We start from the raw sequence: 27,480 nt of genomic DNA on the forward strand, positions 1-27,480 counted from the left end.
ACTTGGGCAACCTTCCATATCATTTGTCATATTTTTGTCTATAATTTGATATGTATGAATGCTTTAGAATTATATATATATATATATATATATATATACATGTACATGTATATATATTCATTTTAGAATTTAAAGTCATTCTAAGAATAATCTCCTCTTTTATAAAGGATCGGGGGTGGACAGATGGCTCAGTGGTTAACAGCCCTTGTTGATGTTTCTGAGGACCGGGTTTATTTCCAGCACCCACATGATGCTTCACAGCCATGATATATACAGACACACCTACAGGCGAAATATTCATGCATGTAAAGTCTAAAATTCCTTACAGGACAGGGCACAGTCATTCCCAGTCTATTCCCAGTACATAGTCAGCACCTGACGGAAAATAGCCTGGTCCAAGGAGTTGAGAAAGAAAAGCAGATTCTCTGGACAGCGGAGCATCCAGGACACTTCCCCCGCAGAGCGAGGGAGAAAGCTTTGAGAAGAGTGTTGTACAGAAGGAGAAACAACAGTTTCTGCTTCACAGGAGTCCTTGAAATCACTAAGATAGTAGACAGGTAAGCTCTGGGCTGGAGATTGCAGCGTGAGTGTGACCTGAGTTCAGATCCTCCACACGCACATAAAAGGCTGGGTGTGCATGCACGTCCCTACAGCCCTCAAACACGAAGCCTGAGACAGGAGGCTTCCCAGCTCTCACTGAGGAGCGAGCGGCCTAGCCGTAAACTGAGCATCGTGTCCGCAGAAGACTAAGGTAAGCGGGAGAACACTTGAGAAAGACACCAGAAGTTAAGCCCTGGATTCCACCAGTGTTCATACCTGCACACACGTGCACATCCATGTACATGCATGATTGTACCATGCAAAAAATTAAAAACAAATATTAACATTAAAATATTCATCTGCACCCATGAATGAGTGAGCCTAAGTTTTTAATGCAATTTTGTATTTAGTAAATGAGCCGAGGCAAATTACGCATGCATCTTTACTAGAGGATTTAAGGTAAAAGAGGAGACTGTGTAGGCTCTGTGCAAATGTCAGACGCTTCTATACAAGAGACTTGCTGGACCTCAGTGGATGGCAGGAATCCTAGAAGCAATCTCTTACTAGTACCAAGCATGTATTTTCAGGTGTTGGAATTCCATGCCTTTTCAAAGGTAACATCTGACCACATTTTACTCCTGACTAACTATCCCAATCTTGTTTACTAAACATCGACTTACTATGCTGTGTTCAGATGCCACATTCATCATCTGTCATCACTCTGAGCAAAGGCCATTCATTACTCAGCACTGTATGTGTGTGTCATGGTTTTAATTTTTAAAGCTTTCTTCTAGTATATGTTAGAGCTCTCACCATTGTGACGACTCCTGAGAGAAACAATTCATGGGAGAAGAGATTTATTTTGGCTCATGGCTTTGGGAGTTTCACACCACCGTCAGCAGTCACCATTGCTTTTAGGTCTGTGGTAAAGCAGAAACATTGGGACCATCGGGCATGTTGACATCACATCACAGCAGCCAGGAAGCACAGAAGAGTGGCAGGATGGGCCAGCATAGAGAGAGACCCTGCGCACTCCTGCCTCCCAATGAGGCCCCTACGCTCCAGTTCCAGTGTCGTTTATTCAGTAGACTTTAACTCGGCAGTGGCTCACGGCAGTTACGTCGGAGCCCCAGGATCTGCTCATCTCTGGGAAAGCCTTCAGATACTAAGAAGTGTGCTTTACTAGTCTAAGTGTCGTTCTACTGATATTTAGCAATAACTGGTTTTTAATTATTTATTTTACCTATGAATACACTGTCGCTGTCTTCAGACACACCAGAGGAGGGCATCAGATCCCATTACAGATGGTTGTGAGCCACCATATGGTTGCTGGGAATTGAACTCGGGACCTCTGGAAGAGCAGTCAGTGCCCTTAACCACTGAGCCACCTCCCATCCCTAGCTGGTTTGGTGTTTGTTTGTTTGTCTGTTTGTTTGTTTGTTTGTTTTTGGTTTTTGGTTTTTTTTGTTTTTTTGTTTTTTGTTTTTTTTAATACTTAGACTTTTTTTTGTTTTGACCAGATTCCACCCTCTCCCCCATCAGAAGTTCTCTTGGGATTTGAATCAGCATTCTATCACTATAATGGTTATTAATAATTTTCCGTAGTTAAATGCTCTTCAGTAATTGTGGAGAACATATCCCTGTTCAATTTCCATTATCGGCTTTAGACATCCTAAACATTTCTTCCCCAGTCTATTTTTAGCGTGCTATTTCATGCTTTGTGCTGACAAGCAGAATATTCTCTCCTATGGAGGCGTGTGAGTGGCTTCATGTTTAAACAGAAACACTGTCATTATTTTCACATCGAGTCACCCAAACCTTCTCATGGTCTCTGGTTCCCTTATTTGCACTGTGACAGGTTGGAGCCTTTGCGGGGTGCGGCTGTCTTACCTCAGCGCAGCTTCTCTGGGGTCCCAGTACAGAGCACAGTCACCACTTTCCAGCCCTGGCTGGGACCTTAAGCTCTCCCGTGCCGTCTGCCCTTTCCGTCTCTCCACCCCACCTGCTCTTCTTCAGGTCAACCCGAGTAAGAGAGGCAGACAGCAGCCGTATCACAGGCAGACAGCAGCCGTATCACAGGCTAGCTGCGATCTTGTCTTGACATTTCCTTCACCAGACAGTCTGTTACTTTAGAATTCAGCCTAGCTCAAGGTCTCAGGAAAGAGGCAAGAGGAAGCCAGTTTCATTCGGTGCCACATTATAACCTCATGAGTCAGCCTCCAGCAGTCTCCATTTCTTTCCAACTTCTAGTCTTCCAAACTCCCTCCACAGCAGGTCAGCTATTCTTACAATTTTCTAGGGGGTTCCCAGCCTGGATTTTCAAACTCTTCCACAATCCTCCCACAAGCATTCTTTAAAAAAGCCACAGTAGTCAGGTTTATCATAAGAACACCACTCTCAGTACCAACTTAGTGACAAGCATTAATTACTTGTGTTGTAAATTAGGCCCTCTGCAGCCTGCCCGGCCACAGCAGTGTAAGTAACTGACCACTGCCAGGTGCTGTGCATTTCCACCATGCAATGTGAGGGCCTTTTAAAAGGTCCTGGCCACCCCAGATCCCTGTGGGCATCTTGTTCAGTCAACCAGTCAGTCAGTGTGTGTGTGTGTGTGTGTGTGTGTGTGTGTGTGTGTGTGTGTGTGTGTATGTCTGACTCCCTGTCTGTCCGTCTGTCTCCTTCCCTGCCTGGCTAGTCTCCCTGGCTGGCTGGCTCATGGCCCCACTCCGAGACACCCTTTCGTTCTCCTCTGTCTCCCAACAGATATCTTGTGTTAAGTCTATTCTGTGGCATGATCTCTGAGTGTCACACCTTGGCCCCAAATGGCCAGGGTAACCTTTTGCCACTTTATTCTAACAACTTTTGTGTTCGTGTGTACCTGACCTGATGCAGTTTAGGGAGAAAGTGTGTGTTTGGTGTACAGGTCTAGTGGATCCATTTCCATCACAGCATGGTAAGCTTGGTAGGAAGGGCAGCAAACACACTAGTCACACCACATGGTAGTTGGAAAGCAGAGAGTTAACAGAAGGGGCAGGGGCAATTTAAAACCTCAAGCTCCTCCCCTCCCAACCCCACCCCCTGTAACCCACTTCCTCCAGTAATCCCCACCTTCCAAAGAAAGTGACACCATTGGGAAGCGTATGAACTGACAATATGACAGATCCAAGGTATGGCTGAGGGGCAGGTTTTTATTGTAGGCCTGAGCTAGAACACAGCCAGAGGCATCTCCAGGGCGAAAGAGACGGGAGAGGACTGAACATGGTCAGAGAGAAGCAGGAAGAAGCTGAATAGAAAGACAGGACCAAAAGGAGGGCAAGAGGAACCTGGAGAAAGCATAGCCAAAATAGTAGGGTTCTAAGGATAGATGGGCAGCCTGCAGGAGAGGGCAGTCCTGAGCTGGGAGAAGTGGATTCAGGGTAGGCCAGAGAGACTGAGAAGAGTCAGCATAGACTGGGTAACAGGTACTTGTGACACTGAGAGAGCAGGAGGCCACCATGTGCTTTGATATGCTAATAGGCACCACACATAGCCTTTGTCCCTTCTGCCAGTGGTGAAGGTCCTTTGACCGAGAGGAACCAGCTTCAGTTTCTGAGGATTGCTGACTTTTCCTCTACCTGACAGAATTTGGGGAAGTTTTCTTTAGACCTGACAGGGACCAAATGTTCAAACTCATGAGCCAACGAGGAAGAGCTCACACAGTTGGAATAACAAAGCATACCCTGTCTGTGACGGTAAGTGACTTGGATAACAAAGACAAGTAGCAGGGACAACTTGCTTGTTAGGACCAAGGTTGGGGTTGAAATCTCGGCCCATGTCCTGACCGAACACACCAGACCAACATGGTTCCACATGGAGAGGTTTAATGAGAGAAGAAGAGGGGAGGAGAGGAAAGGCCGACATGAGCATGTGGAGGGAGGTGGGGTTGAGAGAAGGGACAGGGAAGATGGGAAGAGAAGAGAGCAGAGAGAATGAGGAGGGGGCAAGCAGCCCCTTATATAGTGTCAGGCACCGCTGACTGTTGCCAGGCAACTGTGGGGGTGGGGCTTAGACAGATTACCAACAACATTCCCCCGTTTTTTTGGTTTAATTAAAAAGAAAAATTAGAAAGGCGATGGTGGAGCAGGAATAGGTTCGTCTAGTCGTGATCTCTGACTGCTTCCTGCTTGCTTTGGGGGCGATGTGTCTGTAGGGAACCTGGAAAAATGGGTATGGGACGTTTGTCCAGTCTTAGGAGTTGGCTGTTGCCTTGTTGTCCAGGGTCTGTGGAACCATCTGAGAATACGTCAGAAGGAACAGGTCTAACAGAAGCGTCTGTGTCTGTGATAGGAACTTGAACATCTGGAGGTCGCTTCTCTGGAGCTGGGTGGAGTCTATCTGGTCCATGAGAGGTAGGTTTGAGTGGGTTTCCTGTAGCTTATAAGTTTACAACAGAGATAACACGAGTTAGCAGCGTGACCATTCTTTAAGATCTGTAGAGCAAGGGAGAATACGAGCACGTGTGCGCAGGCGCAAGCAGCCGGGACACTGGTGCCCACAGCTGAGGCACTGGCGCGCAGGTGGTGGTGTGAGCACGCTGGAAAAGACAACGTGAAAGCTGTTTTCCTCGAAGCTGTAGCGGGCTGAGCACAGCAGCAAAGTCCCAGACAGAAAGAGAGAGCTCACTCTCGGGGAGCAAGCAGAATACTTGGCAGGAGGCAAGGGGCCATTTCCTGCCATTTCAAACCAGGGGCTGCATCAGCAGGCAGAGCACAGAAGCCCTGCGCGAAAGTGCACCGAGTGTAGGGGTCGCATGCACATGGGAAAGTGGGTCTCACAGACAGCGTCCCTGCGGAAGCAAGGGACAGGGCTAGACCTGCTTTTTATGGGTGTGGACCAGGAGCTGTGGCCGTGCAGCAGCAGCAGTGAGGAGTGTTGGGGCTACCCGGTGCTCCTGAGCCAGAGAGCAGTTTACCCAGGCCCAGCCTGGCATTTTAAACTGTCTCAAAAAGAGGGAGGAAAAATCTCACCCAAGGGAAAAAGGTTCTAGAATGAGGGTCAGTGAAAGGATCCATCCCCAGGGGCAGCACGGGTAGCTCCAAGCTCAAGAACACTCCCCTGAGACCATGTGTGCACCATGGAAAGTCAAGCTCTGAGGTAAAGAAAGCGCACAGAGGTTGAGTAGGTACTGCTCACCAGCACATGCTTGAAGAGGGCGCTCTCCTTGGCAGGCAGCTCTAAGCAGGGCATCATGGAGAAGGGGAGGCCTGCTGGAGTGGTGGACGCCCTGAGTCCCACAGCAGCCAGGAGGTGGTAGCGGTGGTGGTGGTGGTGGTGGTGGTGGTCGGATGGCGTAGATGGCATAGCAGACGCAGCATCTGTAATTGAATTCAGGTGGTGAGCACAGAAGCTCACCATGGTTCCACATGAGAGAAGAAGAGTAGAAAAAGAGAAGAAAGAAGGCCAGCCATGGGCATGTGGGGGAAACGGGGGTGAGGGGATGGTAAGAAGGGACAGGGAAGAGTAGAGAAAAGCAAAGAGAATGAGGAGGGGGCAAGCAGCCCCTTATATAGTGTCAGGCACAGCTGGCTGTTGCCAGGCAACTGTGGGGCAGAGCTTACCTGGCTGCTGCCAGGTAGCTGTGGGGTGGAGCTTAGACAGAATACCAACATTGCTATTTGGGGGTGAGCAGACAGGAAGCAAACATGACGGAGGTGAGCAGTGAGTATGGCTCAGGGAAAGCACCCAAGAGAGTGGGAGGGACTGTACCTGGCATGTTTTACAAAATGTCCAAAAGGCCGTGAAGGCTGGCAAGCTATAGATAAAGGTGGAGTCCAATAAACTACTGTGACAACTTTGGCTCTCGGTCTGAATGAGATGGGAAGGCTGGCATGTTCTGAGGAAAATGTTCTAATCTCTTGTTTGAAAAGAAGACTCCAGTCGATGCACAGGATAGTGGCAGTTGCAAGAAGGTTAGTCAGGCAGCCATGGGCACTGCCATGCCAAAGCATCTTGACAGCAGGGACCCAAGTGATTATGAGGGAGGAAAAAACGACCCATCGATCATATTCAAATAAAGTCTTTTCCAGGGCCAACACCAAGCACTGGAATATTCTTATGCAAGGACCTAAGGATTGACACCACACAGGGTTTCCAAGGTCAGTGAATGACCTTGATCAAGAACAAGCCCAACAGACAGCCAAAACAAGACCTAACCATGGATAAGCAAGCCCTGAACAAGTGTATCGCAAATGTGCTCATGTGGAGAGGGGGTCGAACATAAGGCCTCAACCCTAGACAAAAGCTAAGAAATGTTCAGACGGGCTGAACACAAATTTCATTATTCAATACCGTGTAAGCTTTGAAAACACATACACATAATAAACAGACCAAGCATGTGGTATTTACGTATTTAGGAACACTAACACACACACACACACACACACAGAGAGAGAGAGAGAGAGAGAGAGAGAGAGAGAGAGAGAGAGAGACATGCACACGCACACACACACCATTCTTTTTTTTTTTAAAAAAAAGTAGTCAAAATAAATCAGTAGTCACAATAAAATCTCTTGTGTCGAACAAAATTATACAGAAAGAGAAGAAAATGTTAATTTCATGAAGTTTCATTAAGCATTTTGCAAATGGAGATTTTTTTTAATGTTATACAAGCTAAGTGGCCTTTATCTGGAATTATTTCAACTTTTGGAAAACTTCTGAATGTTTTCATATGCAAAGATATCTCGGGGATAGAGCCAGAGTCTAAGCACACAGGTCATTTGTGTTTCTTCTGTATCTCAGTTTGCAGACATACCCACGGGGCTGTGACTATGTTTTGGGTGTCGCTGCCTTTGACGGCTTTCCACTTTTCCAGAATGCAGAGATGCGTGAGGTCATAGGCATTCCCTGAGGGAGGTTAGGAGAGCCTAGTGGATAAGAAAGTGCGATGGGCATCCGGTCTGCTCCTATGGGATGCGGTCTCCACAGGTCTGGTGTCTGTGTGGAGATGGCAGATGTCTGTCAGAAGTGATCACAGAAGGCAGGAAGGGTCTGGAGCAGAGACAAGGAGCAAACCCCACTTGACCTGACCCACTTAGGATGCACACCAGCAGAGTCACCCTGAGCTGCAGGGAAAATACTGTACATGCACATGGCCACCTGCTTTCAGGGCCTGACTACAGAAAACGACGTTGGCTCTACTATTGCCAGAACCGATGTCTAGTTCATTTCTGCTTCTTCGTGGACAGAGAGTGCCTACACCTAATGGGCATTTGTTTGGCTGATGTATTGGTGATGAATGGCTTCGACATCTTTCTATCCCTTTATGGGATGAATGATCCAAATGAAGACTGAATAACAACAGTCTTATAATTGCCTTCATACTGTGCGGTCAGCCAGACCTGATGTTACCCCCTCACCCATGTGACTGACCGAGCTCTCCCAGCCTCTCCATGCCTTGGTTTCTTCATCTGAAATATCAAGATGAAAATACCAACTTTCTGGGCTAAGAGAGGGTTTCAAACAAAACAATGCCAGGAAAATAGTTAATGGTGTTCCACCATTAATTATTAATAACACATTAATTAATTATTGTGTTATTATTGCCTTCCCACGAAGGTGAAGCAAATCTCAGAGAGCATGCCATTTTAAATCTGTAATACTTCAACGTGTACCTCTAACCTGTAATGCTTCTATTTGCACCTCCAAAAAGGAACAGAGATAATAAAACCCCATATCACATAGAAAAATCAGTTTTTTGTTTCCTTAGAAGAACTGGTCTTCTGGAAACTTCAGGAGGAAGAATAGACTAAATGAGTCTATTGCCCAAATCAGCAGCTTGAGCAAGTTCTCCAGACACAGCACTGTGTTGTCATTGTCAAGCTGGCTCTCCCCACTGAGGGCTGGCAGGTAGGGAGGACAGAGAGTCTGAAGCTAGCATTTGCTGCCTTAGGTAAGGAGAGGGCCCCCACTAACTGATTAGTGGTCTATTCACACAAGATGACTTTAAATTTCACTTGCAACAGTCCTGTGCGTATTCTTTGGCTGCCAAGTTGCTGGGAAAATAAATGAAATTTGTCTTTTTGTCTACTCATTGAATTGTTAGAGACGTTGGCTTTACGCAGGCTGGAGTATTACTGGGAGAGCTCACTTATGGTGACAGGACTTGTTTGGCTTCTGAAATGTGACATAATAAAAGCTCGGGTCCTTAACTAATCATTTTATTCATTTACATTTCAAATGATATCCCCCTTCCTGGTTATCCCTCCACAAGCCCCCACCCCATCTCCCTTCCGCCCTCTCCCATTTGCTTCTATGAGGGTGCTCCTCCACCCACTCATCCATTCCCGACTCACCCCTCTACCATCCCCCCCTACGATGGGGCACCAAGCCTCCCTCCCCTCCCATTGATATCACATAAGGCCATCTGGATGGGTGCAGAGAAAGAGGAACACTCCTTCATTGCTGTTGGAATTGCAAGCTGGTAAAACCACTTTGGAAATCAATCTGGTGGTTCCTCAGAAAATTAGGAATAGTTCTCCCTGAAGACCCAGCTAAACTAGTACTGGGCATATACCCAAAAGATGCTCCCACATATAGCAAGGACACATGCTCCACTATGTTCATGGCAGCCTTATTTGTCATAGCCAGAAGCTGGAAAGATCCCAGATGTCCCTCAACAGAGGAATGGATACAGAAAATGTGGTACATCTATACAATGGAGTACTACTCAGCCATCAAAAATGATGACTTCATGACATTCACAGGCAAATGGATGGAACTAGAAAATATCATCCTGAGTGAGGTAACCCAGACAAAAAAGAACACACATGGTATGCACTGAAAGCTCGAGTTCTTGAGAGAATGTAGTTCTTAGATACATCTTGTTCTGCATTTTAGATGTTAAGGATTGAAACCAGATAGGCTATACTCTGCCAGAGCTAGAGGCCCAGCCAGAATTCAGTTCTTAAGGCATTTCAACTCTCCCCTTTCCTCCGAACTTCTTATTTCTTCCACAAAGTCAGTAATTCCATGGAAACCCCAAACTCACTCTTTGCTACTTAACATGTAATACCCCAAACTCACGTATTTTCCCTTTCTCCTTGAACTAGAATTAGGAGTAATTTAATTGCTTCAAAATAAGATCCATTGGTGGTGAAGATATTGCCTATCAGGTGTGTTCAAATCCAGATGATCACATACCACTTAAAAAGCCAGGCAAAGACTAAAACCCAGTGAGCAGCCGCAGTAACAAGTGAAGGACGATACTGGAAAGACTGGAAGACGAGGTACACCAAGACCATGGGAAGGAGACATAACGTGTTGCATGACTCTTCCTCAGAGAGGTAACATTCTATATGACAGCAGCTTCACTCGGAGAAGAGGAGGGCCTGGATTCAGAAGCCTGACACGCACGGGGGAGTTGAAAAACACAAAGATATCAACACATATTTTCCATACGGTCTTGTGTGGAAAATAGTTTATAAATATTACAAATAACACGATCTCATAATTATGTATAAATGTAAATATTCTAAGTAAGACGCATAGTTTATCAACTGTGCCGTACAGCCGTTCTTAAATAACCTTCCCATGTATCAGTAGTGCACAGTGCCCTGCAGTGCTGTAGTTGGGTTTCCCCCCAGCCTCCTACACCTAGTCTTAGCTGGTCTCTGTGGCAAAGGGTCAGAGCAGGCACTTAAGACATCTCCCAGCTGCCTTATGAAACCCTTTCTTTCTCATTTAAGATAGAAAGAGAGAGGAGAAATGGGTAGAAAGTCACAGCCTGATCTCAGGTCAGTACTGTCTACATCTCTGACCCCTCCACAATCCAGCATCTGAAACTTAAGGGTAGCTTCTGTCTTGTTTGCTGCTCGAAACAGTGCCCCCCTCTGGTAGGGCAGCTGACAAACATGAAAGAACGGATACATGAATGAATGAGTAAATTAATTAATTAGCACTATTCAGCAGCAATTACCAATAGAGCTCTACTACTAAGAGTTTGAATTATTTGGACTGTACAGTGTAAAAGAAGTCAGAGTGCATTTCCTCTTTTGACCTTGTGAGCCTCTTCCGAACAAAGAAAAGCAAAACAAACAGAAAACTATGACTTTGTCCTCGCCAGCATGTGCTGTCACTTGAGTTTTTGATCTTAGTCATTCCGATAGGTTTGGAACCTCGGAGTTGTTTCGATTTGCGTTTCCTTGATGATCGAGGACTTTGAACGTTTCTTTAAGTGTTCCTCAGCCATTTGAGATTCCTCTGTGGAGAATTCTCTGTGTAGTTCTGTACCCCATTTTTAAATCTGGTTAATTGGGTTGTTGGTATCTAACTTCTGGAGTTCTTTGTAAATTCTAGGTATCAGCCCTCTGTCAGATGTAGGGTTGGGGAAGATCCTTTCCCAATCTGTAGGTTGCCTATTTGTCCTATTGGCAATGTTCTTAGCCTTACAGAAGTTTTGCAGTTTTACGAGGTCATATTTATCAATTATTGATCTTAGAGCCTGAGCCATTGGTGGTCTGATCAGGAAACTGTCTCCTGTACCAATGCATTCAAGGGTATTTCCCACTTTCTCTTCTATGACATTTAGTGTAACCCGTTTGATGTTGAGGTCCTTGATCCACTTGGGTTTGAGTTTTATGCAGGGTGATAAATATGGATCTATTTTTATTCTATATGTAGATATCCAGTTAGACCAGTACCGTTTGACACCACTAATGATACTCTGTTATGCTTGCAGGCAGGAGCCTGGCATGACTGTCCTCTGAGAGGTTCCATCCAGCAGCTGACTCAGACAGCCATACAGTGGATGGAGCTTAGGGACTCCTGTCGAAGAGCAGGATGAAGGATTGCGGGCCCAGAAGGAGATAGGAACTCCACAAGAGGACCAACAGAGTCAATTAACCTGGACCCTTGGGGCTCTCAGAGACTGAACCACCAACCAAAGAACATTCATGGGCTGGACCTTGGCCTCCCTGCACATATGTAGCAGACGTGCACTTTGGCCTTCATGTAGGTCCTGAATAAATGGAGGGTAGGGAGGCTATCCCAAAAGCTGTTGCCTGTATGTGGGATGTGTTCTACTAGATGGGCTGCCTTGTCTGGCCTCGATGGGAAGGAAGTACCTAGCCTCACAGACACTTGAAGTGCCGAAGTGGGGGAACACCCAGGGGGCCCCATCTGCTCAGAGGAGGAGAGGAGAGGGAGGCTGGGGGAATAATTGTGGGAGGGGTGACCAGGGGGGTCAGTGAGCAAGATATAAGATGAGTAAGGTAAAAAACAAACAAACAACCTTTGACTTGGTACTTATATAAGTAATTTTTAGTGCCTCTAAAAACATAGGAGAAAAGCAATATAGCAAATCCTTGACAAAGAGCAGATGAGCTGGTTCGGTCTGGTTTCCTAGGAGCAATGAAACAGATTTAATGCAGCTCAGACTGAAGGTCTTCCACAATCACCGTCTTCGGGCATCGTTTGGTTTGGCAACTTTGAAGAACTTCCTTGAGTCAACTGCTTGAAATTGGGGAGGGGGGTGAAGATGGGAAAGAAAGGGCTCCCAATAAATGTGAAGGGAGAAGGAAAACCCAACAGTATAGCAGGGAGCTCTATGGGGAGTCAGGGGGATTCCGGGCCCAAGGCACACAAACCAGAAAGACTACTTGGAAAGGCTACAACTCTTTGAACAGTTGCCAGGTGCAGCTGGGGCCGCTACGAGTGCCAAACACATTACTCCTGATCCCCATAAGCAGTCCTGCCTCTTATAGCCAAATTCCATCAAGATTCATTCACTCACCTTGCCTAATCCTTGTCCCACCCTGCCTCCCAGGGTTTGTTACTTTGTTATCCAAGTGTCAAATAAAGTGCTCTCTCTCTCTCTCTCTCTCTCTCTCTCTCTCTCTCTCTCTCTCTCTCTCTCTCTCTCTCTTCCTCTCTCTCTCTCTCACCCTCTCTCTCTCTCCCCCTCCCTCTCTCCCTCCTTTCCTCCCTCCCTTTCTTTCTCTCTCTATCTCTCTCTCTATATATATAGAGAGATACCTACTCTTTGATTGTAAGATACTGTAATAATATAAATTTAAGGAAACATTTGCCATTGGTGGAGCCCACGGAAGTGACGTGAATTTGTGAATTTTTATAGTTCCCCCTTCTCAGCAGCCTCCACAGTGAAAGGAGCACTGGTTTCCAGACAGGCACACTTGCAACCACGATGCCTAAGCACTGCTTTCTAGGCCTCCTCATCATGCTCTTGACCACTGCCACAGGTGAGTGCTTAACTTCCTTTTAATTGGCCAGTTTTGAGTCTGATCAGGACAGGGTGAGAATGGCTTGGATGATATTCTGGTCACTAAGGGGTCCAAACAGACATGGGGTCAGTTACTCTTTGCATCCTGAAAGAATAGTTCCTTGGTTACCTGAGTGAGTGTTTGGGATGACAGAGGAGCCCACTTTCATGGCAGAAAACAATTCACATTCTCTGTCTGTCTGTCTGTCTGTCTGTCTGTCTGTCTGTCTGTCTGACTGTCTGTCTGACTGACTGTCTCCCCACCCTTACCCCTCTCTCTTGATATCATCAAATGATTATAAGGACAAGACACAAGGCCCTAAGGCGCATAGTCAGAACCAAGGTTTCGCCTGCCATTGTTACCTAGAAAGCCAGACATTTTATGAAATGTCCCATGTGAGACTTTTCTCATCTGTAGACAGAAGCTTGTAGGCCACTGTGGAGGCTGAATTAGTGTATATCCTCAGTGCTTTAAAGCAGCCTCCCACCCCACACAGAACACATACCATGAACAAATGATGTTTACCGAGATTTCATCAAGATTCACCTCTCAGAAAGGCCCCTGGAGTCCCAAATCAATAGATAGGAACCTCTCGGTTAAGCATGTGAAGTAAATGCACACAACTTTGGAGTTGTTCTACATAAATGCAACCCCAGCCTCTCTATCTAATAGAAATGTGTGAATCAGAGTAAGCTTCACCTCTTATCCTTGGCAGCAGGAATTCAAGGGCTAACAAAATGAGCCTGCTTTTGTACAAAAATAAACAAATAAATAAATGTACCTTACCACTTCTGTAAACTTGAGCATGACCTGTAACTTTCCGAGTCTGTTTTCACACCTGGAAATTCAGTGATAAAAATATCTCACTTATGTAGGTGTCTGGGGATAAATAGAAAAGAATGAGTGTAATAGCTTTGGTTGAGTATTTCTATCGAATCACTGTTCAATAAATGTCAAGAGAGAAGTAGATGAATAATTTGATGGTGGTGGTGGTGGTGGTGGTGGTGGTGATGGTGGTAGTGCCTCCCTCATGGACTCCTCTCACCCAGGACATTCAGACATCAGCAGTAAGAAGCAGGCTGTTGAATCAGCCTGGGCACAAAATTGGCTTTAAGACTTTCTCCTAGGAAGGTTCTTTTATCTATCCAAGAACCTTTATCATGGAGGAGCTGGGAAAATTCAATGAGCAGAGGATGGGAAAAGCCCCTCAGTGCTTGGTGCACTGTGAGTCACTGTTGGGGACCGTGGTAGCAGTGAGGATGTCAGAAAAACCAAAGGAGAGCCAAAGAAGGGAGGCTCCAACCGTCCTCAGGTTGGCAGTGCAACTCTGGGTGGGTCTTCGAGAAGCTGTGCCTGTCACCTCCTGAAAATGTTTATGTACTAAGGTGGATTCGAGCAGGTGTGATTTGGGTACATGGGAATAGATTCAAGTCCATGTCACCTTTCATGCATTGCAGGAGGCCTTCAAAATACATACAAAAAAAATGTCAACACCATTAAATCAGTAAGAAGAAATACCCAAGGAAAATATTGTTTTCTCTCTTGTCGGAAACTTTGGACTCTGAAATAAAATGCTATAGGTCTCTTGCATCCACAAGATTAAATGCAAGTGAAGTTAGGCCACCCATACCATATGATTTGAAGAAGAAAACACAAATAATCCAGCCAGAAAGCCTTTCCTTCTCCCGTCTATGATTTCACACCCCACCAGAGCCCACAGTAGGTCTGGGGTAATTCTCCACCACTGTTACTGCCTCTGAGTAACCCCACTTGGGTACTCATAGCAAGGAGACAGGCAATGAGTTTTTCATCGTAGACATTACATCCCAGTGTTTGTGGGAATAAACTAAGGACTATGTTCTTTCCATGAGTTTTAGTTCCTTTACCCATTGGGGTGTGCTGGAGGCAGGCATCATTACCAATTTTCTTTCTAGTACGAAACACACATCATTCTATGATTTTACCTTAGGCGACAGGTAGAGCTCAGTGGCACAGAACTTGCCCTGAGTTGATTCACTAGAACTAAAGAGTTGGGGTGGAGGCTTTGACGAGGCATCAAAACCATACTGAAGAGTCAACAAAGTTGATTTTTAACCCTACCACCGCTGCCTTCACTTAGAGCGACTCCCCCAGGGATTCCTGATGCACAGATTTCCCGAAAGCCTTCTGCCCCCAGCAGCAGTGCTCACTGTAATGTCCAACCATCTTCTCGCCATCTTAGAAACGCAGCCAGCCCATGTGTCTCTGAAGCCTCAGAAGGTCCAATTTCAGTCCAGAAATTTCCACAACATTTTGCACTGGCAACCAGGGAACTCCCTCACCAGCAACGGCAGCGTCTACTTTGTGCAGTACAAGACGTAAGTAGACTCTGTTGGCAGAGAAGGCCGCGGGGTAATACGCTCTGGGTTGCGATGGAGTGTGGGGGCCGAACACCTTTGGATTTTGCTTTGTTTGGTTTTCTCTGAGGAATTTTAGGAGGGTTGAGAAGAAGCAGAGGTGGGAACAGAAGGTTGTCCGGTGACGTGGTCCAAGGATATGATGCTGTATGCAGTCTAGGGGGTTCAAGAAGGAGGCCTTCAGCTTCTCGAGTTTCCATCACACAAGGGCTTCTCAATGTATCAGCTGTGCTGGCGGCCACTTGCTTAGCCCAGTGCAAAAACACTCAGCTAAGCCCAGGCTACTGGTGGCTAAACCTGAGGCAAACATTGAAATATGTAAAATGTACTTTCAATTGGTAAGTTATGGTTTGGGTTGGTTCACTATCTAGAAAATCCTCTATACGTATTAATGACTTCTATAAGCATGTGCACACACTAGATCATGCTGCTGTATGTTCCTCTCATGAGAGCTGTGAGCCTCTTTTATTGGATCAGTGCCAAAACTCAGGTGTAATGAACGTTTCTCTTTGTCAAGGCTGAGAAATAGTGAGTCTTGATTGGCAAGTGGCAGGTTTTCCGTGTATACACCCTATACTATGTTTGAGATTCTTCTTCCACTAAATAGTTTGAGGACCTGGCTAGCTAAAAGGCAAGAGCAGTTGATTACAGCTTAGCCTTCATGGGTCTCTATGAGAATTCCGCAGAATCAGGTGTGGATCTGAGCCAGAATAACTTTTTTTAAAATTTTTTTTCTTTTTTCTTTTTTTCAGAGCTGGGGATCGAACCCAGGGCCTTGCACTTGCTAGGCAAGCGCTCTACCACTGAGCTAAATCCCCAACCCAGAATAACATCCATGTCCCTTCCGTTGGGGAGGGAGGGTCCTTGCTCAGATTTTTCTGTGAATTCATTTAGAAAAGAATGTCCCAGACATTTACTCTTCTTTAATTCCCTCCATAAAAGGTATTCTTTTTTTCAGTGAACGTTTCTCTGTTTCCAAGCTATGTTTGTATCTAGTGGAGAAGCTGTGGTGTGGAGGCTGGTCATTTGTTGCCCGCAGGCAATATAAATGGATCCAAAATGAACCTCTCTGTGGCCAAAGCCATAAGTGGATTTGAAACTGTCCTACCATGAAGCTAAGATTACGTTTCAAGACTCTGTAGAACTTCAATCTTTAACCCTTTAAGAGAGTTCCCAAATTTATTTAAAATTCAGACCTCGGAGTATCTGGAACAATTCCTGTGCCGGTCGTATTTTCAAGAGACCCATGTATAACTTTGAGAACTTTGTTCGTGTGGCTCCTAGCTCATTAGCATCTCCATAGTTTTGAATACAACAAATCCAAAATCTTATTTTGTGGATGTCAGTACACTATCATTCTCTTCAGGCACACCAGAAGAGGGCAGCAGATCCCATTAGAGATGGTTGTGAGCCACCCTATAGTTGCTGGGATTTGAACTCAGGACCTCTGGAAGAGCAATCGGTCCTCTTAACCGCTGAGCCAGCTCTCCAGCCGAAAAACCTTATAGTAAAGGAAAATCAACCCAGAGCAGATGTTTCCCTAGCAAAGACAATGTGTCACCGATGAAGGCCGATTCAGATTCATCAACTCGTGCTGCATTTGTGACGTGGACTCCATTTTAATACTAACACCATGACGGTACTGTTACTATAGAGACTATAGAGTATAGGAACCAGCCATATGGCTCATTATCTGGCTACAAAGTGAGTCCTTCAACCAGGGAATCTTCCTCCTCAGTCTTCTTCTTGCCACCATTCATGATTTGTGATCAGTTGGAAGGCGAGACGTTAGCCTTTCCTTTGGCTATCATATCATCCTACGGGCTCAGGCCTTTTCCATCCTGCCAGTTTTTGCAGTGTTTGGTCTCCCAGCCCTTAGTACCAGAGCTCCCTCAGGAGCCCTCAGCACAGCTTCTACTCAGTTGCCAATAAAGAGCTAAACCATGTGTGTTCATTTGGTAAGCATCACCTGAGACAGCATATGATATTAACTTCTCAGAATCGGCCTTGTAACTCAACGGCAAGCTGATAAAAAGTGGAGGGGGAAGAAATCACAGAGTCGGGGCCTCAGAAGGGATAGGAATATAAAAGGTGAATACTTGCCACATACCAGAAGAAAGACACTATTGCATATATGGAAACGAACCCCTGTGTTAGAAAGGCAGACGTTTTCAAAGTTTATCTTTCAGCAAGCTAACAATTTGGTTAACAGGAAAAAAAAAACTTTTATATATTCTTGAAGATAGCATAAAATTTCAATCCACAGAAAATTAGCACGCTGGAAACACTGGCGTCCTCAGATGCGAGAGAAGAAGAAACACGTGTGTTTTCCCATCCTCAGGTATGGACAGGGACAATGGAAAGATAAAAATGACTGCTGGGGGACCACAGCGCTCTTTTGTGACCTGACCAAAGAAACCTTAGACCCATACGAGCCATACTATGGGAGGGTGATGATGGCCTGGGCTGGAAGCTACTCTGAATGGACCAGGACACCCCGCTTCACTCCATGGTGGGAAAGTGAGTTCCGGCAAGTGACTTGCCTTTTTCTCTTCTGCCTTTGAACCACCTCTGATGGTCATCCAAGTCATATGCTATGCCGAGACCCATGCTCTCTGGCTTGATGCTATCCTCAGGCCAGACCAGGGTTTACTTCTATGATTTGACGACCTTGGAAATCTAAGCCAGAGCTCGGGTACCCAGCTTACACATAACTTTTTCAAACTATGAACCCCAATACACTCAGAAACAATTATTTCTATCATTAACCCCAAAGCTTTCTCACTTCTCCTCACCACTCCCTTTTATAGTCAATAGAAACAGGACTTTCTTTTCCCAAAGTGTGTAAGAAATATTCTTTGTTCTAAGTACTGTATATCCAACAGACATTTATCGAATCTTGCTACCAGTATTTGTGAGAACATGTCCCAGAACCTGAACTTCCTTCTAGTTAACATCTCTAGTGGTTTGACTCTCATGGTCTGAAGAGTTTTGGGTCTCATCTATCTCTTCTAAGTGATGCAGTGTTCAGTTAGATTTAAACTCGGTGACTTATATTCAAAATGTTAGGTGCCACGGAGCTCAGAAAAAAGGTTGGTTATTTATTTATTTATTTATTTATTTATTTTTGAACTTTTAAAATTAGGAGATGAGCAGAAGAATTGAAAAATTAATCTGTGCTCTCTAGCATGTTTTGGGGGGGTGGGTACAACTTGAAACTTGAGCCCAAGACACTGCACAGACAATGCTCCAACTGATGTAAGGGTCTGCATGGCTAAGCTGGTTTGTACCAATTAGGGTATTTGCAAGTCATTTGTTGTATTGAAACCTAGAAATGAGATTAAGTTCAAATATTCAACCAAGTCTGATCCATTAACCCATCAGACAAGAATGGCCAAAGACACCATCTCAGAGGAGTGGAGACTTTGGCTGCCCTCCATGGAATGGTGTTGGGTTAGCATGAGTTTATGTTATTCTATTATTACCCCTTCCCACAAAAGAAAAGGCCTTGGGGAGTGTTCTTTCAATTCTCTTTGAGAGGAGAGCTTCACAGGTATGAGAAGAGGAAACCCAGGGTCTAAAGCGGTTAAGTTGGGCTACCATTTGGAGCACTTGGAAGGAGCCCCACCCACTCCTCTGATTTCTCCCATCCAACTTGGCCCTCTTCTCCAGTTCCTGGGGTTGCGCAAACACCGTGTTTTGAAAAACATGTTTCTAGGGTCTGAGAACAGTATGTTCTGAAACTAGTGAGTCACCTATATGCACTGGCACTCACAAGCCCTGCTCTGAGATACACCATGTCATAGTTCACTACACTCTTACTTCTGATTTCTATCTAGAAAACAAAGTCATTGATAAGGAAAATTGCTATGTTAAAAGTGTTATCCTGTGCTCTGTAAGATTTCAACGTACCAGGTTTTTTTTTTTTTTATTAAAACGTATACATGTACTTTGTGTATAGGCTATATCATATTAAAAATCAACTTGCCTCTTATATAAACTGGTGACATGGCCACTCCATGGCATCGTTAAGGGGAAGACTTTTATTGCAAATATGAGAAAGAGAATGTCCAGGCATCTGCAAGAGTCCAAAGTAGGTAGGGAGAAAGTAGCAGACTTTACATGGCCAGCAAACCTGGCCATGGGAGGAGGGGGGAGAAAGGGGAGGGGAGGGGAGGGGAGAGGAGGAGACAGGGGAGACTGGAGAGGGGACAGGGGACAGGGGAGAGTGAAGAAGGGAGAGGGGAGAGGGGAGAAGGAAGACAGGAGAGGGAAGAGACAGAGACAGAGACAGACAGAAAGAGGCAGAGAGACACACACAGAGAAAGGGAGACAGAGAGACAGAGAGAGACACAGAGAAGGAATATGAAACCTAGCAGGGTTATAAGAAGAATGAGTGGAAAAGTTTAGGGTAAGGGAGGCAAAGGTTAGGATGCCAGCATGGACCTCAAAGTGTATGACGGGCACTTGATAGTGAGGTAGCCTGAGGTATGTATGACGGGCACTTGATAGTGAGGTAGCCTGAGGTATGTATGATGGACACTTGATAGTGAGGTAGCCTGAGGTATGTATGACAGGCACTTGATAGTAAGGTAGCCTGAGGTATGTATGACGGGCACATGATAGTGAGGGAGCCTGAGGCAGCTTTGGAGAGCTACTGGCACCACAGTAGACATTTGTCCACTCTGCCTTCTGAACTTTGGGGAAATGGAGTTTCCTTTGGGCCTGCCACCTCCTTTGGTCACATGGAAATTTTTAATTACTACAGTTTTGTCTGGGCCATAGAGAAGATGGGAATCAGCAAGCAGACAAGTCTCTTTCTTCCCAGAGCTTTCTAACAGGGAGGGAAGAGACGTATTAGTACAGTGACCACACACCCACAAGATGATCCCGGTGATGGATTCTATAAACACAAAACGAGCTCTACGAGATTATAACCAAAGAGGGGCCTGGCCGGGGGTGTCAAGGAAAGAGACTCTGGGAAGGACCCTTGGGCAGATCCCTTGTGATGAAAGGGATATACGCAGACAACAGAAAGGGAAGAGCATTGCAGGCAAGGGGAACAGCGTTTGCAAAGGCGCTCTTGCAGGGGGAATTAGAACATGTGTTTTGGACTGAAATGCAGCTGGTAGAGTGAAGCAGAGAGTGCAGTGGGGCAGACTGAAAGGCAGCCGGTTGCGACAATGGCCCCTCAGGAGTCACGACTTCTCCCAGGAAAAGAACCCGTATTTAAAATGTGGAGGTTGTTGTTGTCGTCGTCGTTGTTGTTGTTGCCGGTGGTGGTGGTAGTGGTGATGGCGATGGTGGTGTTGGCATCAGAAGCGGCCCACAGCTTCCGAATCCAGCGATGACGTCATCCCGAGGCAACAGGAACCCGCGTCTGTTGCCATGGCGGGTCCCTGGCGCCTAGGGGTGACGTCATCGCTGGATTCAGGGGCTGTGGGCCACTTCTGATGCCGACAGTTGTTGATTTTGTTGGTGGTGGTGTTCGTGGCGGTGGTGGTGATGGTAGTGGTGTGTGATACTGGGAATTAAGCTCGATACTGTGTATATATAACACAGCAAGTACTATATAGCACCAAGCAGTACCCCAAGCCTCTTATGATGGAACTTTGATCTTATCATCAGACATCACAGGAGGCCGCATTAGCAGATTTGTTACAGGAGGCAGGAGAGGGAAGTCAGACTACTGTAGCAGGCTACAGAAAACAGGCTGTGGTTTCCATTAGGATTATGGAAAGCACTGTAGAAAAGGTACCACTTGGGTGGACATGGGGACAGGCTGTATTTACCAGAAAGAGAGAACATATCAAAGATGGCTTTTACATTTGTCTCTAGCACAGCCACATAGATCGGAGATATTGTCTGCTTGGATGTTGGGAAAAGAGGAAGTTTCGAGGCATGCTTGGTAATCAAGAATTTGAGTTCAATTTTTACTATGCTGAACTGAAGATGTGTGGAGCTTCCCACACAAAATGGCTGTGCAGATCCAGTCCTCAGAGCTAAGGATTCCTTCTGTTAAAGACACGAATCTATGAATCATTTGCATATACCGCAGTAGACATTGATAAATTCAGATAGGAAAGGTATATTGAATGAAAGGTACTGTTTTATGAGACTAGACATCCAGGGTATTTCACCAAAAGATACCTGAGGAGCCAGAATTTTAGAAGATTTGTAACAAGTAGACAGACAGAAAGGAATTGACAGTCTGTGGAATTCACTAACACCATAGGGAGACAATGTTTCCAGGACAGGAGTGTTCTGTCTGGAGCGTTCTGTCTCGGAATCCAGTCTGTGTAGAACATAAAAGTCTCTGCACGGCAAAAACATGAGAGTGGAGGGGGCGGGGAGTGGCTGGCCTTGTTATGTCAACAGCTATTTCTGAGTCTATATACCCTCTGACAAGAGGTTAAAAACACCGGTGTTTAAAATTAGGAATAGCATTAAACAATAAAAATCCAAGATGATGAATTGAGACTTTCAAAGAGCAGGCTTGGGAGCCTTGGGATTGTGAAGCTCCTTCTGTCATTACTGCCTGGGTCACGAGGAACAAATGCTATGTAAATATTATATTCTAGTGAGGAAAATGCACAATAGTATTTGGTAAATAAGGAGTCACAAAAATAAATGGTGTTTGGAGATGCCAAATATGATAATAATGTTAATTTTTTTGTCTAGAAAAACTTAAACACACACCATAACGTCCTACAAAACTAAACAGGACTGTTCTCCACGTCTGTACATGATGGTAAGAGAGCTCTCTGGTCAGCAGAACTTGGAGCATGGACACACAACAGAGACTAAACCCAAAGCTCTTGGAGGGGTGAAGTATAAATATAGGGAAATTCCTTCTTCAAGCAATTAGATGAAAATTCAAGATGTTGGAAAACTCAGTTTACTTTGGTTCTATCTTAAGAAGCCAGGGCACAGAGGGGGGCAGGGGTTGTATTAAAATTTTGCCTCTTCCAAACAGAAGTTGGAAGAGGAAGAAGATGATAAATATGGTGAGTTTACAAAACATATACTCTCTGGAATAAAAATTGTGGATTCAAGCTCAGATCAGTAACAACTGAATAAATTCATAGATTTAAAAAAACAGGTCTGAAAAAAATTCAGTATGTTATAAAGAAAAAATGAAAATAAAAGAAGGTAAGATACAATAAACCAGTTCAACAGATACTGAATCAAATTTCAGAAGGAAAAAACATACAGAGATCTGTATCTATGTGCATAGAGAGTGTGTGTGTGTGTATGTGTGTGTGTGTCTATCTACAATACATTTCAAGAATTATAAAAGATGTGAATCTATAAAGTGAAAATTTCAATGAGCACTAAGCGAGAAAATTTTCTACTGCAAAATTTAGTGAATCTGGAATCAATTAAAACAACACATTGTTATTCTCTTTCTTTATTAATAATAACCTGGCTATTGTCAACAATATGCATGAACCAAATATTCTCGCTTAATCCTCCAATGTCTATAATAAACAATGTAACACTGTTGAATTAACTTGATAGCTACAAGTCTTTGGATGTTTCTAATGCCGTTTTGAAATCTTATTTCTTTAAGGAACTAAATAAAACATTCCTTGTTCTGAGGCCTCCCTCCGAATAACTTTTATACTGAATTTTATAACAAAATCATTGTGTTGACAAAATGATTGGTAGAGACTCTCTCAATATTAAAATAGACAGAATCATAACAGTCTTTTAAAAATTGAAGGAAAGCTGTCTTCCTAATGGCTTTGTGCTACATTTGTGAGCACTACAGTGATTTATCACCATGCACTCTGTCAACTTATAGTATTTAGTTGTTTTGAATGCCTTATAAAAATTCTTTATTTTTCTCCAGCAAAATTAGATCCTCCGGTCGTGACTATAAGCCGAGTTAATGCATCTTTGAGGGTTCGTCTCCGCCCCCCAGAGTTGCCACATAGAAACCAAACTGGAAAAAATACGTCCATGGAAAATTACTACAACTTAGTATACCGAGTTTCCATAATCAACAATTCACTGGAGAAGGTGCATTCAGATGAGTGGACTCTTGGGCCCGTGGTTTATTTAACTAACAGTTTAATTGTCTCACGCAACTGACCTGTCTCTTCCCTGTCATTTCTCCAGATCTTTCCCTGTCTTTTATTCGTCCATCTTCACTGATAAGTGAGTGCCTGTACCATCATCCAAGTTTATATGTGCATGCATTCCCGTGTGTAATGTGTATGTCTAGTACATATGTACCCTTTAAGATACTCAATATGCTTCCCCTTAGACTTCCTGCATATCAGGTTCGTATTAATATGTCGTTCTGTCTGTCTGCCGATAATGTTTATTTATATGAGCTTTATACCCCTGATTTATTTCAGGAGCTTTTGAATCACATTGGTTATTGTTTATTGTTTATATTAGAAAATCCACTGCCAGTGCCTTTATTGAGATGAACAGAATGGACCTTTTCTGTATCCATCTAAGTCAGGGGTCATTAGTTGGAAGGAGGAAAACAAACATTCAGACTGGTTCAAATACAAAAGAGGAGGGCTAGTTCAACAGAGACAAGAAGCCGTCCATGACACTTAGAAACAGGAAACAGGTGCTGTGAGACTTGGGGCTCTGCAGAGTTCCTCTTTGTAGTCACTGAGTCTCTAGGCCCACGTTCACACCTCCACAGTAACCTTACAAGCCCAGGCCATTTCCTTACTCGGAGCTCAAATACTAGAAAGTGAGATTCTGGCCATTGCTCCATCCAGGAGACATCCTGTGGCATGCCCATTCAACACGTGGCTTCATCCAGTTCCGGCCCAGAGCTCTGGCCGAGGAGGTTTTCCTTGAAGATTTACCGTGATCGCATAGAACTCGCTGATTTTAATTACTCGAGGGAAACCATTTATCATCTGATTTCTCCCCTTGTGTGTAGGAACAAAAAGCCTACGAAGGAACTCAGAGAGCTGTTGAAATCCAAGGTCTGACACCTCATTGCAGTTACTGCGTAGTGGCTGAAATGTACCAGCCCATGTTCGACAGAAGAAGCCCAAGAAGCAAGGAGAGATGTGTGCAGATTCCATAAACTGGTCTGAGGTGCTGAAACCGGGAGCATATCGAGAAGAGGATGGCTTGTGCCTTGAACGGCTCACTTCTGTTTGATTTTCTTAGAGCATTGTCTATCCACATCTTTCAAGGGTTTTTTTATTCGTTCTTTCTGTTTATTTCAGTTATAAAGTAAATTTGAACAGATTCAAAAATAGAATTTCAAGAGGAGATAAAGAATAAAGAGCTTGTGGTGACGGACATCTCTAATCCCAGCACTAAGAGGCAGAATCAGGCAGATTTCTGTCTTTAGGGCCAGCCTGCTCTACATAGAGAGTTCCAGGCTAGCCAGGGTCACAGAGTGAGACCATGCCTCAATAAAGTAAGATGTTAAGATAAAAATCTTCTATAAAACACAGAAGTTTATCTGAATATAGCAACCCTAACAATACTCTTTTTTTTCTGTTAAAATCCCCAAATAAGAACCAAACAATTACAGGCATTTAATAAAATGTCGCAATGAGTTTTAAAGCATTATATAGAAAATCCTGAACCAATGATTTTTTATACTCTATTAAGCCTTTTGCTTTGCCAGGGATATACCAATTTAATACTTTGTGTGAACGAGTATATTTCTGTACATTTCTATTTTAGATGAATATGTTTTTATTTTTTTATTTCTCATGAGGTATTTCTACTTAGTGAACTAACACTTTAAAAATAATCTCTCGTGGCTGTCTCTAAATTAATCTCCAGAATAAGATTTTCAATAACAGCATGTAAATAGAAGGAAGTCTTCATAATACAATTTCCCCTCACTTAACACCCAACCTTAGTAAGACTACCCTTTCTGGCTTTGCTTTTAATATTGCCTTAGAACTTAACCTATGCCGTAGAAGTGGAGTGTATATTTTTCAACAGCAAGGATAGAAAGAAGAAACAGCTAAGCCACCCTGGTAACTCGGGCATTCAGGCAAAGGGACCTCTCTGTTCTGGGAACAACTGGAGACCATATAGGAAACTTGGCTTGAAGCCAAAGGCACACTGTGGATGCTTAAGTTGTTTCTGGGATTATAAGGAAAACCACAACCCTGCAAACTACACTGCCTCTCCTAAGCAAAGATTAGGTGGCCGAAGGCTCAGAAAGTGGCCAGCGTTGCTAAGTCTCTTGTTAGCTCTTGAACTTAGACTAGCTGCTCCTGAAAAGACATGTGGGAGAGAACATCTGTGGTCTTCATGAAAGGTGCTCCAACGTATTACTTCAGAAAGTACAGTCAATGTGTCTGTCTGCTTACATCTACCATGATAAATGGTAGTAGACCATTAAAAAATGTGGGAGACGTGAAAACCAAGAGTGAGGGCATTGTCCTGGCTATTCTGTGTGTTCAAAAAACACTGGCTTTCACTCCTATTTTTGAATTATTCAATTTTTATTTCTTTAGTGGCTTAATACCTGCTTGGAGATTCTTTGGGTTTTTTGTTTCTTTGAATGTTTGTTTTCTATTTTGTATGTTGGGAAGGGCGAGGCTTAAGAAGGATAACCTGTCTTTGGGAATCAGGACCACGTGTGGTGGCAGCATCCAGGTTGTAAGATGCGGTAGTCTAAAGCCTCATGATACAAAAGGCAATGAATGTTGTATATGGATGTTGTCAGGTAACAGAGCTTTGCTTTGATTCTGTTTCCTTGGGGTCTGCCTTCTTGCACGAACACAGCCATGCTCAGATAAGTATAAAACCCTCTGAAAACCATTACCATGTTCACATTCTTGATCATGTTAACAACATACTGTCTCTGTACTTCAATAAATCTTACTTTGTACTTTACACACTGAAGTAGTTATTCGGTGCGAATCTGTCTGATGAAGTCCTTCTCAGTCACGTTGGTCTCACAGGGGTTACAGCTAGAAAGGAACCCTGCGAACAAGCCTCCAGGTGTTCACTGGACATGCCCTTCCTGTGTGACATTGTGCAACTGAGGCAGATGTGTCTTCTGTCCCGCATCAGAAATCAGATTGTACCCAAGGCAGAGAGTCCTAGAAGTGACTCTATTTCATTGATTTAGACTTGAACTTACGAAACTTCCAGTCAGAAGATCTCTGAGGGAGACAAACACAAATGTGTGTGGTGTAGATTAGGTACTACATGAACCAAAGTAGTCTGTTTATTGTTCTTGCAACTTTCACACTGTCGGAAGAACATGCTGGAAAGGGTTTCTTTCCCTGTAGGGGTTTGTGTTCATTCTGATAAGGGCTCGACAGAGGTGGTTCAAATAAAGTACACGCGTTTTCAGAAAATTCTTTTTGGCTATACAAGTTCGTCCAATTTTCAGTTTATTGGCTCTAAATATAAATGGAACTTCATTGCTACTCATTAGAATACGCCTGGTATGATCCTCTCCAGGGGTCACAAGGCTACATAAATACTAGACCAAAGATCAATAGCTCTAAAAACAGGAGCAAAGTGTCTTTAATTTTACATCGAGAGAAGGTCTCGCTATGTAGGTTTAGCCTCAAATGTCTAGTCCTCTTTCTCAGCCTCCCAAGGGCTGATACAGAAGGCATCAGCAAACAAGCCTGGCTCAAAGCACTTTTTCTCAATCCAAATTTAGACTAGAAATAGCCAGGGCAGTGTTAGTAAACAAACTTTTGTGAATCACTTCCATAATATCCTCAGGGCATAAGCTTTCTCCGTTGTACAAAGTCCAGCCGATAGAAACATCAACATTTTGCATGAAATCGATCTATTATTTTCCTCTCTTGCCCCTCCCCCAAAATTAAGACCCAAATGGAGGTTATCAATATTTTGCAACACTAGCGTGAAAGGAATTAAGCAGGCAAGATCATAACTAGCAACCCTCAAGATCTCCACAGCAGGCACCTGACTCCTTTAGTAGTGTTTTTGCTTTTCTTCCTCCTCCTCCTCCTCCTCCTCCTCCTCCTCCTCCTCCTCCTCTCCTCCTCCTCCTCCTCCTCTAACTTCTCCTCTTCCTCCCCCTCCTTCTCTTTCTCTTCCTCTTCCTCCTCCTCCTCTTCCTCCTCTTCCTCATTTACAAAGTTGTCTAGGCTGGCTTTGAACTCTCTCTTTTTGTTTTTTGCTTTAAAAGTTACACTTTTCTTCTCTCTTTATCTTTTGTTTTGTTTTTTAAAAAGAACAGTCCCACTTTGTAGCTCTGACTGTCCTAGAACTGACTATGTAGGCCAGGCTGGGATCTGCTACCTCTGCCTCCCAAGTGCTGGGGTTAAAGTTGTATGTCATGGTGATGCCTAGCT

At 44.3% G+C, this 27,480-nt stretch overlaps 2 protein-coding genes across 11 annotated transcripts in view; one reads left to right on the plus strand and one right to left on the minus strand.

Moving 5' to 3' along the window:
• The first annotated feature begins 328 nt into the window (after positions 1-328).
• On the plus strand, positions 329-26,035 carry Il22ra2 (interleukin 22 receptor subunit alpha 2). 10 transcript variants are annotated; one of them, XM_087579762.1, is made up of 11 exons: positions 329-557; positions 1,459-4,268; positions 4,795-4,925; positions 9,159-9,316; positions 9,624-9,857; positions 11,252-11,523; positions 12,647-12,770; positions 15,013-15,148; positions 17,529-17,707; positions 23,043-23,212; positions 24,102-26,035. In XM_087579762.1, exons 7-11 carry the CDS (start codon positions 12,716-12,718, stop codon positions 24,249-24,251), a joined length of 690 nt encoding a protein of 229 aa, XP_087435888.1. In that variant the 5' UTR covers positions 329-557; positions 1,459-4,268; positions 4,795-4,925; positions 9,159-9,316; positions 9,624-9,857; positions 11,252-11,523; positions 12,647-12,715; the 3' UTR covers positions 24,252-26,035.
• LOC134482580 (uncharacterized) overlaps positions 3,707-27,480 on the minus strand; it is a 215,692-nt gene continuing 191,918 nt past the window's right edge. Inside the window, exons 2-3 of the mRNA XM_087604759.1 lie at positions 5,710-5,891; positions 3,707-4,950 (exon numbers count right to left, since the gene is read on the minus strand). Of these exons, the coding sequence (XP_087460885.1) occupies positions 4,765-4,950; positions 5,710-5,891 (368 nt within the window). The 3' untranslated portion in view covers positions 3,707-4,764. The remainder of the gene's footprint in view (positions 4,951-5,709; positions 5,892-27,480) is intronic.

Source organism: Rattus norvegicus, chromosome 1, assembly GCF_021556685.1.
Source record: "Rattus norvegicus strain SHRSP/BbbUtx chromosome 1, alternate assembly SHRSP_T2T, whole genome shotgun sequence".
Lineage (NCBI taxonomy): Eukaryota > Metazoa > Chordata > Mammalia > Rodentia > Muridae > Rattus > Rattus norvegicus.